The 20,106-nt window shown below is 36.8% G+C and overlaps 2 protein-coding genes across 2 annotated transcripts in view; one reads left to right on the top strand and one right to left on the bottom strand.

Annotated features, from left to right (window-relative positions):
* Positions 1 to 5,694, top strand: part of RAB5A (RAB5A, member RAS oncogene family) — a 28,737-nt gene extending 23,043 nt beyond the window's left edge. Inside the window, exons 5-6 of the mRNA XM_026496940.4 lie at positions 1,032 to 1,125; positions 4,259 to 5,694. Coding sequence (XP_026352725.1) covers positions 1,032 to 1,125; positions 4,259 to 4,374 — 210 coding nt within the window. The 3' untranslated portion in view covers positions 4,375 to 5,694. The remainder of the gene's footprint in view (positions 1 to 1,031; positions 1,126 to 4,258) is intronic.
* A 133-nt stretch (positions 5,695 to 5,827) lies between these two features.
* The window catches only part of PP2D1 (protein phosphatase 2C like domain containing 1), a 36,778-nt gene continuing 22,499 nt past the window's right edge, over positions 5,828 to 20,106 (bottom strand). Inside the window, exons 2-3 of the mRNA XM_026496615.3 lie at positions 17,766 to 18,823; positions 5,828 to 6,684 (exon numbers count right to left, since the gene is read on the bottom strand). Coding sequence (XP_026352400.2) covers positions 5,828 to 6,684; positions 17,766 to 18,823 — 1,915 coding nt within the window. The remainder of the gene's footprint in view (positions 6,685 to 17,765; positions 18,824 to 20,106) is intronic.

Raw genomic sequence — 20,106 nt, forward strand, 5'->3', positions numbered from 1 at the left:
GCCTTCAAAAATAAAGGCTCAAAAAATCCACTTTATATGTTATTTAATATAGCTAATTAAGAATGTACCCTGCTGCAAGATAAAGTACAATCACTTAAAAACAAATGTCTCTAGGTAGACATTTTTAAACTTTCCTTTTTCTCTTCCTCTTCAGCTTCTCTCTCAGAATTTTGTTGTGGTCATTCTATATATATAATATAAGTGATGGGATAATTGTCTTTGATGATGGCTGTTGATGGAATACATGGACTGAGAAAGGGAACTAATATTTCTTGGCACCAGTAGGTAGTAAACTGAGCATGTTGCACCTTTGATTTTATTTAATTCTGGTTGCAGTCATGTAAGGTATAATATCTATTCTTTTTCTAAGATGGTTACCTCCCCCGCATAGAGGGGGAGATAGAGTGGTTAAGTTATAGTCAAATGTGGCCTTCTCACATGACAAAGGAACCTCATTTTTTTTTCATTAAATGGGAAAGATAATTGGTTGCTCTTCACAATAACTGCAAGAATCAAGGCACTAATACATGTAAACTGTAAAGCATGACAAAAATGTAGAGTAGTAATATAATTTTTAAAGGAATGATTTATGACATATTCAAAATTAAAATATAGCTAGCCATTTAATGGTTGAAGCCAGTATTAGATACTTGGATTCCCTTTAATTTCATTGCAAATGATAAGCATAAATTAAATTAAATTTGCCATAGAGATCGAAGAGAATTTTATATTTAGAATAGGATAATTTTCCACCCTCTGAAACTTACCATTTGAAATCAAATTTAATGTGAGACCAGAAGAATCAGAATGGCCTAGTGCAAGAAGTTAAGGCAAAAAGAAATTTGAAAAGGTATCCTATAGGAGTTCTCTTACCTCTCTTACCTTTAATTAGTAACAGTTGCTTTATTACATAGTTGCTGATTATAGGTAATCAAATTGGAGTAGTAATAAGGAAGCCTCTTATTCTATAACAAAAATAAGTCAGGTATAGTATGTGCAAAGAATATATATCTTTTTTTTTCTTTAAACAGGAAGCACAGTCCTATGCAGATGACAACAGTTTATTATTCATGGAGACATCAGCTAAAACATCAATGAATGTAAATGAAATATTCATGGCAATAGGTAAGGTTTTTTTCAAGCAGTAGATATAGGCAAAACAAGTTAGACTGCGGCATACTTGATTTGACTGTCTTCTTTTTAAAAGATCTCAACTGGGACACCTGGGTGGCTCTGTCAGTCCAGTGTCTGCCTTCAGCTCAGGTCATGATCCCAGGGTCTGGGATCGAGTCCCTCATCGGGCTCCTTGCTCAGCGGGGAGCCTGCTTCTCCCTCTGCCTGCCACTCTCCCTGCTTGTACTCTCCCTCTCTCTTTTCTCTCTCTGGCAAATAAATAAATAAAATCTTTAAAAACTCTTGATTTTTTTTTTTTTAAATAATCTTGAGAAGTATTTTTAAAAGTAGCCATTCTTTTTTTCTTTTTTTTTTTAAGTCTACTACTATTCTAGATCCTTTCCACCAAGAATTAACTTTGTTAGTAATAATGTTAAATTTGAAAGACTATTACCTATAAAGTTGTAATACTTTTCAGTTTAGTTAAGTTTATTCTAGGTGAGTTGAAAGCCTGGACTTACAGTGCAAGCAGATAGATTTTTCTAAAGATGTCAATGAGAAATATGGATAAATACGTTTTTCTATTAGATTATACTTCTTATAAAAAAGAAAGATAAGCTCAGAGCAGAATCATCAATACAACATATGGGCATAAAGGGATATCTTTCTCACTGATCAGTAACTATCTTCATCTCTACTTGCAGCAATATTTTTGTTTCTCACATTCTTTTGAAATTATTGATTATTGACAATTATAACACAAACGTACATGTTACATAAGTATACTAATTATTTTAACGCAAATATTATAATGGAGAAAGTTTCAAATCATTGAGGCACAGAGAGAACGAGGGAAAGCAAAACAAACATGGTTTATGTTACCTCTGGTCATTTGACCTGCGTAGTGCTCTTACCTTTTCTTCAAGATAATTTTAACTAATAATGATTGCAATTCCATGTTGATTATAAGTAATGAAGTTGGGAGTACTAATAAGGAAGCTTCCTGTTTCCTATAACAAAAATAAAAGTATTCCCATTGACCCTAACCTCCTTCCAGTAATTTTAAGGTGCAGATTCTGTGAGAATTGTCTACTTTGGTGGCTCTTGTGTTTTACTGTCTGTGCACTATTCGTGCACCAAGCACTCTCCTCATTCCAAAACATTTTTATTATATGGCAGTGATTATTAACTGGGATGCACACAAACTTATCCCCAAATAAAAAATATTCCTTTTATTGAAATCATACAAATTAACCATTTAACAGCTGTTCAGAGGCTAAAGAAAATTGCTACAAATACTGTCAGAATATATTTCACTAGGTGAGAGAGCTTAATGGTAGCTCATGTAGGCTTGTTAGGAAAAAACTTGCCTGTTACACAGTAAAATATTTTACTGAAAAGTTCAGGCTTTAAGTTCATTAGGGAAATACTAGTGAAGGATTGTATGACAATATGCTCTTTTTATAAATAGAACACAAGATTACACCTAGAATCACATCTGAAAAGCTAGTAACAGAAATCAAGGAAATAGGTCCATCAAATTAGGCTGAACTTTAAAATTTTCTGATGGTATTAAGACACCACCAGATGGGCCTGCTTGCTTGTTTTATTATTTTTTTGTTTTTTAAGTAATCTGCACCCAATGTGGGGCTTGAACTCACGACCCCAAGTTCGAGAGTCACATGCTGTATTGTTTGAGCCAGCCAGGCACCCCCGGTTGGACTTTATTTAATTTGTACCTTCTATTCCGATGTGCTAATAGTATATTTTTTCAGTCAGAAAGTAGCCTGCATATCAGAACTTTCGGTTATTTTTCTGAAATTACAATGTTTCTTTCCTTGAAAGAAATACCAACCATTAAATTGAATTGTGGCCTTTCTATTTCGTTTACCAGATTAGTAACTTAGATCACACAGTGCACTCATTATTTCCACTCTTGATGACTTCCTGTAGGGAGTACAGTTATTTAGTCGGAGAAAGTCTACAATAAATTTATCATCTGCTTTCAATTTGATAAAGTTCTGCTTGCGTGGCTTTCATTGTACATCTTCATTAACTTGATCTGGGATTTTTAGCCTCTTAAAATCCTAATTCAGGGGCAAATTTGTAAGCTCCAATTATCCATATACCAAACAAATAGTATCAGCTTTACTTTGGTTATATTTAATAAAATATGAGACAGAAGACTACTTCTGAGACCTCTTAAGTGGTATTTTAGTTTATCTTCTCACAGTAAAAGTTTACCAATAGAAGCTTAAAAGTTTCTCATTCTACTCTATTTCCTTCAGCCTCCTAATTTCACTCCGATCTGATTACAGAAAGCTCATTGAAAAGTATGGTAAAGGGAGGAATGATCTCTCAGTTCAAAATCTAACTTAATATTAGTTAAATAAAATTTATAAATGGTAGCCTACTCTTTGTCCCTACAAGCCTTTGTTTGAAAATACATTTCACTGGGAATTTGCCATTTTATTACCATTTACCCTACCATCCCTAGTGCCATTTCTAGAGAAATAGCCCAAGGTGAAGGCTTTTCTTCCCAAATTTCCATGGATTCTTGAGATGATTAATGTTCATGTGGAATATTACAACAAATAAAGGATAAAAGATCCAGAATGCGACTAGGCATTTAGATATTGAAGTAGAGCATGTTCAGCCTTTGTGTAACCTGAGCCAAGGCTAAGGTAAGGCTAGAATTCAGTCATAGTAGTCTCTCCCCAAGAGATGTTGATAGAAGCTAAGATTCTTCATAAACATTGGCTGACCATCATCTTTATTAACTTAGATTTTCTTTAAACAATAGAGGTATTAATGATTATGAAATAAAGTACTATTCTAGTATTACCAACTGAATGTATATAAAGAATTAAATATTGCTGTAGTCAACTTAAGTTTTAATTGTGTGTCTGTAATTGTTCCTCATCTTACCCTTCCCTCAACCCACTAACCTCACTAAGGACTGACCAATGAATAGTATTTGGTATTATCTAGTAGCTACTCAATAAACATTTCAAAAGAATGAGCATGTAGCTATGTGATACTTCGGGTTAACCCAGATGGAAAAAAAAAAAAAGATTGTAAGCAGATGAAAATAATTCTAATATGAATATTCTGATTGTGTTTATTTTGATAATTTATCTCTCAGCTAAAAAGTTGCCAAAGAATGAACCACAGAATCCAGGAGCAAATTCTGCCAGAGGAAGAGGAGTAGACCTTACTGAACCCACGCAGCCAACCAGGAGTCAGTGTTGTAGTAACTAAACCTCCAGTCTGAACTTGCTGGAATATTCTTCTGCTTCCTAAATGTTAATGACAGTGAAATTGGAGCATTTAACCGGCCCAGTATGACTTCCAAAAAGAAGAGACTTATGATAGAGTCAAGTTTCTAATACAGAATTATTTTAAGTGTTTTGAACTTAATTTTTAATAACATGCATGTGACCCTCTGACTAATGTTTCAGAAGTAGAAGGGGGGAAATGAGAGCTGTGTGTGTACGCTTGTTTCCTTGGACGGTTAGGGAATTGTTTCTCATCATCAGGGATAGAGACAAAGGATGATGTAAACCCACAGTTAACTGGCCACTGCTAAGTAAAAGATTTGGAACTTATTAATTTGGGCTTTTCAAAAACATTCTTTTTTTAGAAGGAGGTTCTAAAGATACTTACGCTTAGCTACAGTATTCAGGCAACAGGTAATTTCTCTTAGTATGCATATTTAAAATGTACATTCCACATTTTAACAAATTAACCACAAGAAAACAGTCCCACATCTTCAGGGGGAAAACACGAACATTAGTGGCATCTAAATTATAGCCAGTTCTGGTATTTTTAGTGGGGTAAAACAAGTCAAATGTAACCTTATCTTGTTTTAGGAATATGAAAACTGATAAATGCATCTTAATGGATTGTGTTCCCTTCAAACATGTGAGCTCTTCAACAGAAATGAAACAAACCAGGTGTCTGTGATTTCTGTTTAATCACTGCTGGCCATTACATAGGTTTTGTTGTTTGGGGGAAGGGAGGGAGCTTTTGTTCCCTTCGGACGTAATATAGTCAATGCACTAACAATTATGTACATTCAAACTTGATTATTTTAAATTCAGTCTTCAGCTGTACTGTAAATAGGGTACTGCACTGTAGTCTCCATATATGTTTATTACTTTCCTGTAATATTTAAGAGTTGCTTAAAGGTATACAAAATGTACAGTTACTAAAACAGCTAATTTTTCCTTTTCTCTCCCTTTGAAAGGAAGGGGCTTCAATTGTTCCTACATGCTAGAACCATAATAAACAATGTACCAGTAATTTGTAACATAAGTATTGCAGTATGTTAGTAATAATCTTGCAGCATTGTTTTCCAAAGTTCATTTTATTTTGATCAGTATATTGCACTAATTGTTTTAGGTATTTTCATTATATGAAATCTACCATGTGTCAGAGATGATTTAATCTATTTAAGTGTTGAACTGCTAGCAGAACTTGTACATTTACAGTAATTCAGAATTAGTAAGGAAAACAGTTCACCAGTGTTTAGTTTTATATTGAGGTGCTCAGGTTGGAATAAAGTGGTATAAAAAGCAAGTACTGGTTTTTCTCTTTTTTGGCATGGAACAGTGAACATACATAAATGGTATTATGTCACCTAAAATACACTTTTATAGTTTCGTTAGTACATTCTTAAAAATTATTTGCCTGGTATTGATGTATTATCCTACTATCTGGTTCTTTGAAGAATTGTCTTTACATTTTTATACTCTGGATAATCAGAACGTAATCTTTTGTCCATCAGAAACTGATACTCACTTCCCTTGAAAAGTATTACCATGACTGTAATGTTGTCTCTGGAGCCAGCCACTAAAGCAGCACTTACAAGTTCATGGCTAATATACTTGGCTGCACCTTCATAGAAATTTTTAGTGTGTGATTCTTCTTCTCTTGAATTTTTTGACACATCATCTACGCTGGTTGGTCCATTAGTTTCCTTCTCACCGTAAAGATCATGATTAGTCTTTTTTGGTGGAAATGTTTGTGCATTTTTAGGGTTAGAACATTTTGAATCCAACAGATTTTCTTTTGAATTTATAGTTGACACACATTCTGTAGATTCAGGATTATACTGAAACAATATACGGATGTTACTTTCTGATATAGAATTGATTGGTTCATAGATTAGGAAAGGCTCCTTGGGTGGTAAGGATTCATTTTGTGTGTTTGAATAATGGGTTTCTTTATACACTTGAAACATTGTCATTGCCAGTGCAGTGACTTCCTTTGTATCCAAAACTTCCCAGAGTCCATTAGTAGCTAAGATAAGGAATTGGCATAAGTCATCTATAGGGACAGAGATAGTTTGAGGTGCTGGGATAATAGATTTTTTTAGTTTGAGATTTCCATGAAATCCAAGTCCTCGTGTGGTTTTTATTTGGCCTTCTAGGAGCCCATATGGTTCATTTGAACTAATTATTGCTCCATTCTGAAGTAGTCGTCGTCTTTCGGTTATGTTTCGCGTAGTGTGTTCTTTGGTTATGCAAAAGCCTTTTCCATTTCTGCATAAGACTGCTTGTACATTACCTAGAAGATTATTAGAAAAAAATGATCTTAGAGATTTAACAACCGATTGTATCAAAGTATGCTGTTAACTTTATTCTGTGTTTCAGTGCATAAATACAAAGCCATTTTAAAACATTTTTAACTTGTAAAATATTGATATTACTGAGTGATTTATGGTAGCTGAGATTTGTAACTGGGAGGCCAGTTTATCCCTCATTTTTAAGTAACTTACTGTTTAAAATACTGCAGTTAATATTAAAATAACTAAAAGTACAGATAGAATCAATTTTTTTTATGAAACAGCTTCCGAATATTTATTTTATAGAGCCAAGAGTTGAACGTTTTTACAACCAACATATATTCCATAGAGCAGACATTTTTTAAATATTTAAATAAATGCCTTTTTAATTAAAAACACAAGCATTGATTTTTTTAAAAAGTGGAGTTCATAGTTTTGTACTTGGTAAAACTTAAAACCTAAACACATTATAGGTGTGGGCGTTGAAAAAAATTAGAATGCCACTGTTAATGTCAGTATTACTAGTTTCATGTTGTGTGATTAAAAAATTAAGTCAATTAGCCCTGTAAAGAAACAAAACATGTATTATTAATGTATTACATGGATAATAGCTAGCCAACGTTAAATTAAACCCTTTGATTAAAAACTGAAGTCTTAAAAGTTGATTGTAGTTTATTCATGGTTCAGATGGACCTATGATGTGTGCTTCATTGAAATCTCAAGAAAATCTAAACATAATGTTCTGAACAGATTGAGGGATGGTTGTACTACCAAAACTTTCTTTGGTTTATTAAGAAAAGATTCACAGAGTTTAGTTTATTAAGGAAACAATTTTCCCTAAGTTTTTAGGAACATGATTGTACATTCAACCATAAACATTAAGTTTTTCTTGAAAAGGACTCATCATTTATAAGAGGGCATATAAATTATTCTGAGACGGTGTTAATTATGTTTGAATATTACAGTACCTTTGAGAATAAAATTCCTGGGATCATGCAAAATTGCCATTAGAATATCTGGTTTCAAGCATGGTGCTATACCTGGAATCTGAATTTTGTTGCTATCGGGGTTCAATTCTAATCCTGTTTTTGAGGCAAAGAAATTGAGATTTCAGAAGGCTAAAGTCTACACAACTAGTGTGGTTGGACCAAAAGAGCTTAAGTTGGTGAAGCATTAGTGTCAGGCATAGGCTAAGCCTATTAGCTCATTTACATAATGGGAATTATAAAGATGATGTATGTGGAAAATGTTTATAAAACCAGAGAACTGTGTAAGTGATAGTCCTAAAAACTACATGACCTCTTTTACTGCTCTGTGACCCCTTTTACTGCTCTGTGGTTTGGTTATTAACATCTTGTATTAACTTGTCTTTTCTGCTGGTCATTTAGACTCTGCAGAAGTTAAATCGGTAAAATAATTCTTGACTCTTGCTGAGTCCTAAATTATTACTGTCCCAGCAAACCAGCATGGATTGGTAATGGACATGCCACCTGGGTAAATCAAATGTTATATTAGGAGGACATATGATTCAATACCTCTTAAATTAGAAAATTTCTATTACGCGTGTACATACACATAGAAATAGTGCAACCATAGCTCTGAAAACACAGGGGACATTATTTGGCTCAGAATAGTCAAATCCACTGACTTACTAAATGTTTCATTTGCATGTGGCAAGTCGAAGCCCACTCAGCAAAAAAAAGTATTGTTCCTCTTGTGTGGTTTGAAAATAATTCAGTACAATTATGTTGTTACAATGGAAAGGTGGTAAACATATTTTTTATTTATCTCTGCAGAAATTGCTAAGCATAGCCTTATGCACTGTTTTCCTCCTCCCCCCCCCCCCCAATTGCTGTACCAGACAGTGGGAAATACCATTTTGGCTTATTTTACTGTTGTGAATATCCCTTGGGCTCAACACAATAGAACTTTCTAGAAGAAGGGACATTAAATCTTGGTTGTACTTTTTATTCTACCATTTACTTGCTGTCTGACTTTTAGTTGACAGTTTGCTTACCCTGATGAAAAAGAAACTGCCTTCTGAATAATTCACATCTTTCCTACGTGAATGGTATGTGAAGAAAAAAGTGAAGGAGAGGTACCTACTGTATTTCAACCATTCATGCATAGCCCAGGAAGTAGAGGCAAAGTAAGATTCAGGCCTTCGAAGAGTACTATTGGAACAAACAAGAAGAAAAACTGTATGTGCAGAGTTAGTAATTTTTTTTGCTGGAGCCTAGGTTGCATATGCTGTCAGCTGCAAGTGGGATTGTTGAAAGCAGTTGACTACAGTAAGCTGAAAGCTAGGATAGAATAATGAACAAAAGCCACAAGGAAGATGGGAAATTGGAGGAAGATTTAAATAACCCTGTATGTCCAAGTGTCTGGGGAACTGAAAGGGGAGAGGAACAGTTCATGACAATTTAAAGATTGGCTTTAAAGAAAGGTTCCTTGAACATCTCTCTGGTGGGAATGAGAATAGGCAGTGAGCTATCTGAAGACAGTTACACAAAAGTTTGTGAATCTGGGCATAAATATTTCAAATTGCCAGACAAATTTACCAGCTTCAGCAGTGTGGAGAGATTGTGCTCTTCAGAAAATGTTATCAGAACATAAGTGGAACAGGGTTATTGCAAGAGGGACATTAATTATATGGGAATTAGAAAAACTGCTTTGAGATGATACTCCAGCCATTTCACAGTCAGGCAAAGTGTTCCTTATACAGAGAGCAATGATGCAACTGCCTCCTACAATTAATAGCTGGGTTATCTTCAACTTGTGAAAATGAAGAGTACTCCTGTAAACTGTGGAGCACCTTAAAATCACAAGGGAATTCTAGATCTGAATGGGCGAGATAAAGATTCTTTTTTTTTTTCAGATAAAGTCACTCACTATTGAAGATAACAGGAAAAGTTTAAAAAAGAACTGGAGGGATAAGAAAGATAAAGTGTATGTGGTGGAAGAAAAACATACCTAGGATGCAGGAGTGCCCAGAAATACAAATTTAGCTTGGTTTGGAAGAAATGGCATGGGGAAGTGGAAACACTTGGAGTCTGACACACTTGGTTGGGCTTTAATTCCAGCTTTATGTGACCTTCATTTAGTCACTTTATTTCCCTGAGTTACAGTTTTCCACCTGCAATGTTATTTTTTTTGTCAAGGTTATTGTGAAGATTTAAGAAGGTAATTTAGTAAGTTGAAACTTGATAAAGGTGTTTTTTTTTTCCCTTGGGTCCCATAAAGGGGAAATCAGGGGAAGAGAGGCAATCCAAAAAAAGATGGAGATGAAGCTATAAATGTTTGATTTTAGACACATTTATTTTTAAAAAAAATGCCTTTTAATTCTTTTGAAGATTTATAGGCTTAAAGAAGTAAGGAACAATAACTTGGAGCCTGGGAAATGAAATAGTTATTGGGGGGAAAAAAAGCAGTTGGAGCATGAAAAAACAGGAAATTCGAACATCAGTGAGGTATACCTAAACTGGAAGCTTAACAAAATGTATGTAAATGAGGTCAGGGAAACAACCTATATTCAGTTTTTCTGCAAGACACTGATTTTGGTAGAAAAGGCTGAATTTGTATGCATGGGCACCAGGTTTATGACTCTTCCTACTGATGATCAGTGTGAGCCTTGCTGATGGGGAGCTAGTTTTCATCGATTATTCAAAAGATCTCTTTGTTCATTTTATAGGCTGTATGGGCATGAAACTCAAATTCGCCATTGTACATCTGGAGCCTAACAATACTTTACACATCAGTGTCAACTATCTGTCAAATACTTGTTGAATGTGTTTTCAGAATCAGGTTTGTATATACGAGTTCACCACCAACATACCCCAAAAAGGGGAGAGAGGGAAGGTAAAGCATATAAAAGGTCAGTGTTATTTAAGAATATGGTTTTTTTCCTGCATAAAATAAGATGATTCTGAAATTGAATTAGGTTTTAAAGATTTTATTTATTTGTCAGAAAGCACAATCGGGGAGCAGCAGGCAGAGGGAGAAGCAGGCTCCCTGCTGAGCAAGGAGCCCAATGCGGGACTACATCCCAGGACCTGAATTAGGTTTTAAAGAAAAAGGATGGGGCTGGAAATAATTACCAGAAGCTACTTTTGTTTCCTAGTGACCTAGTTTTCTGTCTGATGAGCTCATTCTAGATCCAGAGACCAGTCATAGCTTTACCCAATACTTTTCTACTATTCACAGTTCTTAATTGTTGACCACCTCAAGCCCTTGTCCTCAAGGTTACCAAGTGATTTCTTTTTTTTTTTTTTAAGATTTTATTTATTTATTTATTTGACAGGCAGAGAGAGAGGGAACACAAGCAGGGGGAGTGGGAGAGGGAGAAGCAGGCTTCCTGCAGAGCAGGGAGCCCAATGCCAGGCTCGATCCCAGAACGCTGGGATCATGACCTGAGCCGAAGGCAGATGCTTAACAACTGAGCCACCCAGGCGCCCCTTTAATCGTCACAACCTCAAGGGAAGCATACCCATGTTTTAATGCATAAGAAGAGTGAAGCTCACCAATTATATAAGGTTGCATCACTAGTACAATAGTAGTTTCTGGGGCCTCATTAAAAGGAATTATTAAGAACAACTATGCACTGGGGCACCTGGGTGGCTCAGACTCTTGGTTTCGGCTCAGGTCATGACCTCGGACAGACTCAACACGGAGTCTGCTAGAGATTCTCCATCTCCCTCACCCTCCCGCTCTCCTCCCTCCTACTCTCACTTGTGAGTGCCCTCTCTCTCAAATAAAATCTTAAAAAAAAAAATATGTACAATCTAGACATAAAGATACTGGAATAGATACACTAAACCACTCATTTACCAATGCCCATTTCCAATTCCAGATATCCTAGGACCCTTAAGAATTGTCTTAAGGAATCTACTCTGCCTGTGCTGTATAAATGGAACAACAAAGCCTGGATCACAGTGCATGTATTCAGTTTACTGAATAGTTTAAGCCCACTATTGAGACCTGCTCAGGATAAAAAAATTTTTAAAAGATTCAAAATATCACTGCTCAATGATAATGCAAGTGCCCGCCCAAGAGCTCTGATGATGAACAAGATTGATATTTTCACGCCTGCGAACCCAACATCCATTCTGCAGCCCGTGGATGAAGGAGTCATTTTGACTTTTAAGTCATTACTTAAATACTTTTATGAGGTTATAGCTACCATAAATAATCACTCCTCTGATGGATCTGGGCAGAGTAAGTTCAAACATTCTAGAAGGTATTCACCATTCTAGATGCCATTAAGAACATTAATGATTCATGGGCAGAGGTCAAAATATCAACATGAACAGGTGTTTGGAAGTTGATTCCAATCTTCATGGATGACTTGGAGGGGTTCAAAACCAGTACAGTTAAGTAACTGCAGATGTGGTAGAAATAGCGAGAGAACTAGAATTAGAAGTGGAGCCTGTAGCTGTGACTGGATTGCTGCAATCTCATGGTCAAACTAAATGGATGAGAAGTTGCTTCTTACGGATGAGCAAAGAAAGTGGTTTCTTGAGATGGAATCTAGTCCTGGTGAGGATGCTGTGAGGATCATGGAAATGATGACAGAGGATTTAGATTATCACATAAACTCAGTTGATAAAGCAATGGTGGGGTTTGAGAGGATTGACTCTGATTTTGAAAGAAGTCCTGCTGTGGGCCAGATATGAACAAACAGCGTCGCATGCCACAGAGAAATCATTCATGAAAGAAAGAACAACCGATGTGGCAAGCTTTATTGTCTTATTTTAAGAAATTGCTGTAGCTACCCAAAACCTCAGTAACCATCACCCTGACTGGCCAGCAGTCATCAATGTCAAGGCAAGACCGTCCACCAGCAAAAAGGTAACAACTCACTAGTGACACCTCAGATGATAATTAGCATTTTTAAGCAATAAAATAGTTTTCATTAAGGTAGGCACATTGGCTTTTTAGACATAATGTATTGCACACTTAACAGACTACAACACAGTGTGATCATAACTTGCAGGCCCTGGGAAACAAAAAATTCATTTGACTCGCTTTATTGCAATATTTGCTCTATTGTGAAGGTCTGGAACCAAACTCACAACACCTCCTAGATATGCCTGTATAAAAAGAGACAAGTTCATATATATGCATATGAACAAAATAGTATAAAGTCTGAGAGGGAAGAAAAAATTATGCTGTCATAAAGATTTTTTTTTTTAAAGATTTTACTTATTTGAGAGAGATAGAGCACAAGCAGGGGGAGCAGCAGAGGGAGAGGGAGAAGCAGACACCCCACTGAGCAGGGAGCCCGATGTGGGGCTCGATCTCAGGACCCTGGGATCATGACCTGAGCCGAAGGCAGACGCTTAACCAACTGAGCCACCCAGGCGCCCCCCTAAGGATTTTATTCTATATGTAAAATGGTATAATATCATTTGAAGGTAGACTGTCAGAAGTTAAAGATGTATACTATAAGCATAAAATAACAAAGAGTTATAGCTAACCACCTAACAAAGGAGGTAGATAGGAATAAAGATATTAATTCAAAAGAAGGTAGTAAAGAGATAATAATATACAACTATGTATCCTCATAGAAAAGAATGAAGTTGGACCCCTACCCCATGACACATACAGAATTAATTCAAAATGGATAATGGACCTGAATGTAAGAGATAAAACTATAAATCTCTTAGAACAAAACACTGGTGTAAGTTTTTGTGGCCTTGGATTAGGCAATGGTCTCATGGATTTGACACTAGAAGTACAAGCATCAAAATTTAAGTATTTTTGCTTCAGAAGATAACAAGGAAGAGGAAAAAAAAAAACCCATGGAATTAAAATATTTACTAATCATACATCTGATAAGGGGCTTGTATCCAGAATATAAAAAAAGAATCTTGCGGGGCGCCTGGGTGGCACAGCGGTTAAGCGTCTGCCTTTGGCACAGGGCGTGATCCAGGCATTATGGGATTGAGCCCCACGTCAGGCTCCTCCGCTATGAGCCTGCTTCTTCCTCTCCCACTCCCCCTGCTTGTGTTCCCTCTCTCACTGGCTGTCTCTATCTCTGTCAAATAAATAAATTAAAATCTTAAAAAAAAAAAAAAAAGAATCTTGCAACTCAATAGACAAGGAAACCCAATTAAAAAATAGACAAAAGATTTGAGTAGACATTTCTTAAAGGAAGATATTCAAATGACTAATAAGCACATAAAGAGGTATTCAACATCATGAGTCAACAGAGAAGTGCAAATCCATTGCCCTTCATACCCACTAAGGTGACTAGAATCAGAAAGACAGCGTTGGGAGAATGTGTAAAAGTTAAAATCCTCATACGTTACTGGCAGGATAGTGATATGGTAGAGCCACTTTGGAAAATAGTTTGGCAGTTCCTCAAATGGTTAAGTGTAGAATTACCTGATGACCCAGCAATTCCACTCCTGGGTATATATCCAAGGGAGTGAAAACATGTCCACACAAAAACTTATGCACAATGTCCATGTCCGCATTATTCACAATAGCCACAAATTAGAAACAAATGTTTTTCAACTGAATAAATGGATAAGCAACATGCAGCATAACTCTACAGTGAAATATTATTCAGCAACAAAAAGGAAAGAAGTACTAATGCGTATTACAACATGGATAAACCTTCAAAACATGAGAAGTGAAAGAAGACAGTCACAAAAGAACACAAGTTGTGTGATTACATTTATTGGAAGTGCCCAGAATAGGGAAATGTATAGAGATGGAATGTAGATTAGTGGTTGCTTGGACTTGGAGAAATGGCAGGTGAGAGAGCTGATTGCCAAAGGGTACTGGGTTTCTTTTAAGAAGATGAAAATGTCCTAGAATTGACTGTGGGGATGGTCGTACACATCTGTGACTGTACACTTTACGTGGGTGCACTGTGTGCTTTGTGAATTATATCTCAATAAAGCTATTAAAAATAAAAGCACTGGGGAAAACAAAGGGATCAAATAAGGATCCCTTGTTTATAAGGAACTAGTATGGTTAATTAGAAATGTAAATTTTGTGGTTTATTTAGGGGAAAAGTGTAATTATGTATTCTGTATAAATGCATCTGTTAGTGTTTTAATTCTATGAGGATTAATTGAAGTAAAATAGGAGAACACCAAGAGAAATTATAAAATGTAATATAAATGGGAAGCGCTAAGAATAAAAAAATCAAGAATGTCAGTTTCAAAATATTTTTTCCCACATGTACGAATTCAACATTTATTCAATGGTTTCATTACTGCACTCATGTTTCATTATATAGTGAGGTTTTTGTTTTGTTTTCTTTAATTCCCGAGTTGTGATGACACTGGTATTTTACGAATTTAAATAAATTTGCACAGGAAATACAGGAAAATACAGGAAAAATAAAATCCCTTGCTATAGTTATAGGTCTTGTTTTATAAAATACAACACATGCTCTTGATAATTTTCTGTGAAAATTTACTTTTTGAAACCCATTTAACTCACTTTCTTTCAGGAGCACTCTTGTATCATCAATCACGACCTCCTTTTCACAAGTTGCAATTTTTCCCTACATATTTGTTTCTATTAGAATGAAGGATGCCTAAATGAAAACAGTTTAACACAATTATGTAAGCCTGAAAATTAGATCCAACAAATGTTTGACCTGGAGATTAGAACCAGCCAAACAGCAGTGATCCTGGAAGTAGTGAATCGTAGGAAATTAGACGTTTAATGATAGTGTCCAGTTATTCACTGTCTCATAATTCTTCCTTTAATTTTACAAGAACCCTGATGTGTAATGACATTTTCTAATGGAGGTCCCACGTCCAAGAATACGGGTCAGTTCCCAGAGTGCCGTGAAATCTGAAAACTGTGCATGAAATAGACCTGCTCTGAAGCCATCTGGAACCTCAGTGTAAAGTCTGAGAAATGACAAAAGTCCTGAGGAAACTGGCATTGGACTTGGCTTCCTTTTCTTGCTTAATCTGGAGTACTCCTCTTGGGCTCAGAACCAGAGCCAGATCAGAAACAGGCTAACATCCAGGGACCTTGATGCTGTGGTGGTCTTTGTGATTATCTGGTTTTTGTTCGGAGCTGTCTCAGACACATTGTCCCACTCGCTGAGGGCCAGCCCCCTCAGGTTGTGGAAGCAATTCCCTTCAGTTGCAGTGTGACATAGAGGGCCTGATTGCCAGCTCCAATTCCTATTACCTCCAAGACCCTGAACAAGGTCTTTCTCTCACCTCTCTGAGCTTCCATTTTCTCATGTGGAAAAATGGGCTAACACCACTTAGATACGAGGGGGGTGGTGGGAGATAGAACAGAACTTGCAGCAAGTAGTAAATAAGTCCTAGAGATCGAATCCACAGTATAGGGAATGTAGAGAACAATACTATATTATAACCATCAAACTTGCTGCATCTAGAATTTAATTGTTTCAACCACCTTATGTAACATGATAGAACTGCTAATTATCACCTGAACGGCAATCATATTACAATATATACATGTATCATATTAACATACTTTAAACTTGCACAATGTTAAATGTCAAGTACATTTAAAAAAATACTTAGAGGATATCTTTAGATATCAGGGTTCTTATATGACTAAATGAGAAATTAGGCTATATTCAATATTCAATAAGTGGACACTATTATTAATAATAACTCTAGGGATGCCCGGGGGCTCATTCAGTTAAGCATCTGCCTTCAGCTCAGGTCATGATCCCAGGGTCCTGGGATCGAATGTTGCATCAGGCTCCTTGCTCAGCAGGGAGCTTGCTTCTCCCTCTGCCTGCTACCCCCCCTGTTTGTGCTCTCTCTCACAAATAAATAAATACAATCTTTAAAAGTAAAAAAATAAATAAACTGTCCTTGCTTATCAGGTGCCTGGGTGGCTGAGTCGGTTAAGCATCTGCCTTTGGCTCAGGTCGTGATCCTGGAGTCCTGGGATCGAGTCCCACATCAGGCACCCTGCTCAGCTGGGAGTCTGCTTCCTCCTCTCTCCTTCACCTTGTGCATGCTCTCTCTGCTCTCTCTCTCAAATAAATGAAATCTCAGAAAAAAAAAATAATAACAGCTCTATACAGGGATACCTTACTGGCTCAGTTGGTAGACCATGAGATTCTTGATCTCAGGGTCGTGAGTTTGAGCCCCACACTGGGGGTAGGGTTTACTTGAAAATAATAATAATGATGATATGGGACGCCTGGGTGGCTCAGTCGTTAAGTGTCAGCCTTTGGCTCGGGTCGTGATCCTGGGGTCCTGGGATCAAGCCCCGCATCAGGCTCCCTGCTCAGAGGGAAGCCTGCTTCTCCCTCCCCCACTCCCCCTGCTTATGTTCTCTCTCGCTGTGTCTCTGTCAAATAAATAAAATCTTTAAAAAACAAATAAAAGTAATAATAATAATAGCAACAACAACAACTCTATTGATGAAAGGGGTAGTAGAAACCTAATTAAACCTAATTAACTCAGCTTAACTTTGCTAAAAATGTTTTATGTATGGGCTTTCCATTTTGGCAAGCTCCCAAGGCAGAACTTTAACACTGAAAGGATTGCTTCTTGAAATACAATTTAAAAAATATAGCCAAATGTTTGGAGAAGAGAATATATGCTTATAAACTTGAGGCACAAACTATTGTTTTCTCTAAAATTAAATTGATGTTACTTGGCCTGTGAGCACAAGTGACCTATTGCAAATGTGTTATCAGAATAACTGACCAGTATAGACAACCAGACTTGTGACAATCCTCAAAGAACTTTCCATTCTCCTGAAAAAGGGAAGTACGGGAAATGTTTTTTGTTTCATTCGGATCTAAGTAAATGTAATATGTTTGCTTTGCCTTTATCGACAGCTGTATTGCTACCCCATTTAGAAAATTTAATGCTTCGTTTGAATTATTGCCTGTATGTTCCTTCTTGGGAAAAAAATTACAATTATTTTTGTGCCTGCAGTCTGCATCTAAACTGTGGTTGCTGATGATTTCTTAAATTAGTCAATGGAATTTCAAGGCATTAGTAAGTCACTAAATCATAGGTCACTAAATAGCTCCGGAAGCAAGACAAGTTTTGTGGCCAGGAATAAAAAATAAATGTAAGGTGTAATGTGCACGCCTCCATGTACATACCAGTGTTTGCAATATGGAGTACTCCAGAAATTATTTGTGGCATCATCTGGGAAGGGACACTCTTTGCCAAGCCATCACCCTTATTGATTTTCCAATTCTTAGCATAGGGTTTTTTAATGTTGCCTTCCAATATACAAGTAACTGCAGAACAGCCACTCCATCGAACCCTGGATACTTCATTCCTTCCAAGACGTAAAAGCCTATCCATTCTCCAAAATGCTTTTGCAAAGGCTTTGTGTATGTTCTCATACTCATGTTTCACTGTTTTTCTCTTTTTCTTTATGGAGGAAAAAAGTTCTTCTACAGCTATGTATTCTTCCCTAAATACTGTGTGAAAGGATTTGATGACATTTTGCTCTTCAGGGGTCATTTGGTAGGAAGGATCAAATCTGGAAAGTTGGTGGAGGAGTAAAACTGGGAGTTCCATTGATGTCAAGTCTGCCGCTGAGGAACCATGATGTCCATCGAACAAACCAAAAAAACACACATCAGGTTTGTTGCCAAAGTTATTCACCACAGTGAATTTATCATTCATGTCAGCTTTCCATGTAGAATTTCTATCTTCACAAACAGCTACACCTTTAATCAATACATGACAGACTGTTTGAGAATATATGGAACTCCTGTGAACGTTATCAGTAATCTTATAGTATGCTGGTATTTGTTTCTTCCAAAGTAGCTCAAAAGCATTATTAATGCTCTGTAGGATTTTTTCAGTGAATATAGAAAATGACAATAGTTTAGCGATTATAAACTGTCTCTGAATGGAAATCACTGGGAGTGCTGGCTTCTTTCCACCCATCCACTGAAACCCCAAGGTAGCCAGAGCCACATGCTGCTTTTTATGGAGGAAGATTTCAGGTAGATCAATTTCGTGCTTGCACATGGAACAGGGAAATGTGATCATTTGATCATGCTGCTCTTCACGGTCTTCAGAGCCTCTTGATGGTCTGTTCTTTCTCCTCCTAAAATACGTTCTTCTCAAGGAAAACGGGATTTCCTTTTCTGAATCAAATGTTGATGTTCTCGCATTCCATTCCCTTGATTTCCAAAACACTCTGCAAAGAGGACAAAAGATATTTACATGCCAGGAATGACACATTGAAAGTCTTTTTTTTTTTTTTTAAGATTTATTTATTATCCTAGAAAGTGAGAGAGTGAGCACCTGGCAGGCACAGAGGAAGAGAATCTTCAAGCAGACTCCCTGCTGAGCACAGAGCCGGAACCCAGGCTTGATCTCTCCATCCGTGAGATCATGACCTGAGCCCTGAGCTGAAGTGGAGAGTCAGGTGCTTAACCCACTGAGCCACCCATGTGCCCCAATACACTGAAAATCCTTTCAAGCAGACCATTGTCTTTGCAATTTGCTTTAGTTCCTCGTGATTCGATATGGGCCTACCACTGAATATTCTGATGCATCTTTCTACCATTCCCAAAAAAATACACAGGAAGTACTCAAAAAATTGGTGATTGAACTGAGTATGCCCAAATAAAATTAGGCAAAGTCTCTACAAAGTCAGCTAGAAATCTAAGAATAAATACTCAGAGAAATCGGCACAAGATTGTATCCCAGGCATGTGAAGGTATATGCTTGAGACCTAGGTATTTGATTTAAAATTTGAGCATAATTATTTTTGTACGCCATTTTATCTTGCTGAAAATACTTTTTTTTTTTTTTTTCTACTTAAAGGGTTCACAGGAAAATGAATAGGAGGGGTGCCTGGGTGGTTCAGTCAGCTAAGCATTCAACTCTTGGTTCTGACTTTGGTCATGATCTCAGAGTGATGGGATTGAGCCCTGCATGAGGCTCTGCACTCAGCACCATATCTGCTTGAGATTCTCTCCCTCTCCCTCCCTCTCTGCCCCTTCCCCTGCTTGTGTGCTTTCTCTTTCTAAAACAAATAAAATCCTTTTTAAAGCAAAAAAAGATGTTATTTTATAATTTATTTCAGAGAGAGCGCGCACGGGCAGGGGAAGAAGCAGAGGGAGACGCAGACTCCCCGCTGAGCAGGGAGCCCCATGAGGGGCTCAATCCCAGGACCCTGGGATCACAACCTGAGTGGAAGGCAAACGCTTGACTGACTGAGCCACCCAGGTACCCCTAAAGCAGATAAAATCTTTAAAAAAAAACTTAAAATCTAAAAAATCAAAGTTGGTAACTTTAAATGTTTATTTAAACGTGACATGTTGTTAACTTCAACTCAACTTCATGTAAGTTACATTTAACTTTGACTCAACTCATAGAAGTTGTATTTGATCTGTGTACATTTAATGTGTTAGATGGGCCTACAACAATAAAAATGTCTGAGGCCCATAGGGACTTGAAACATTTCAAGCATAG

Source organism: Ursus arctos, unplaced genomic scaffold, assembly GCF_023065955.2.
Source record: "Ursus arctos isolate Adak ecotype North America unplaced genomic scaffold, UrsArc2.0 scaffold_20, whole genome shotgun sequence".
NCBI classification, from domain to species: Eukaryota; Metazoa; Chordata; class Mammalia; order Carnivora; family Ursidae; genus Ursus; species Ursus arctos.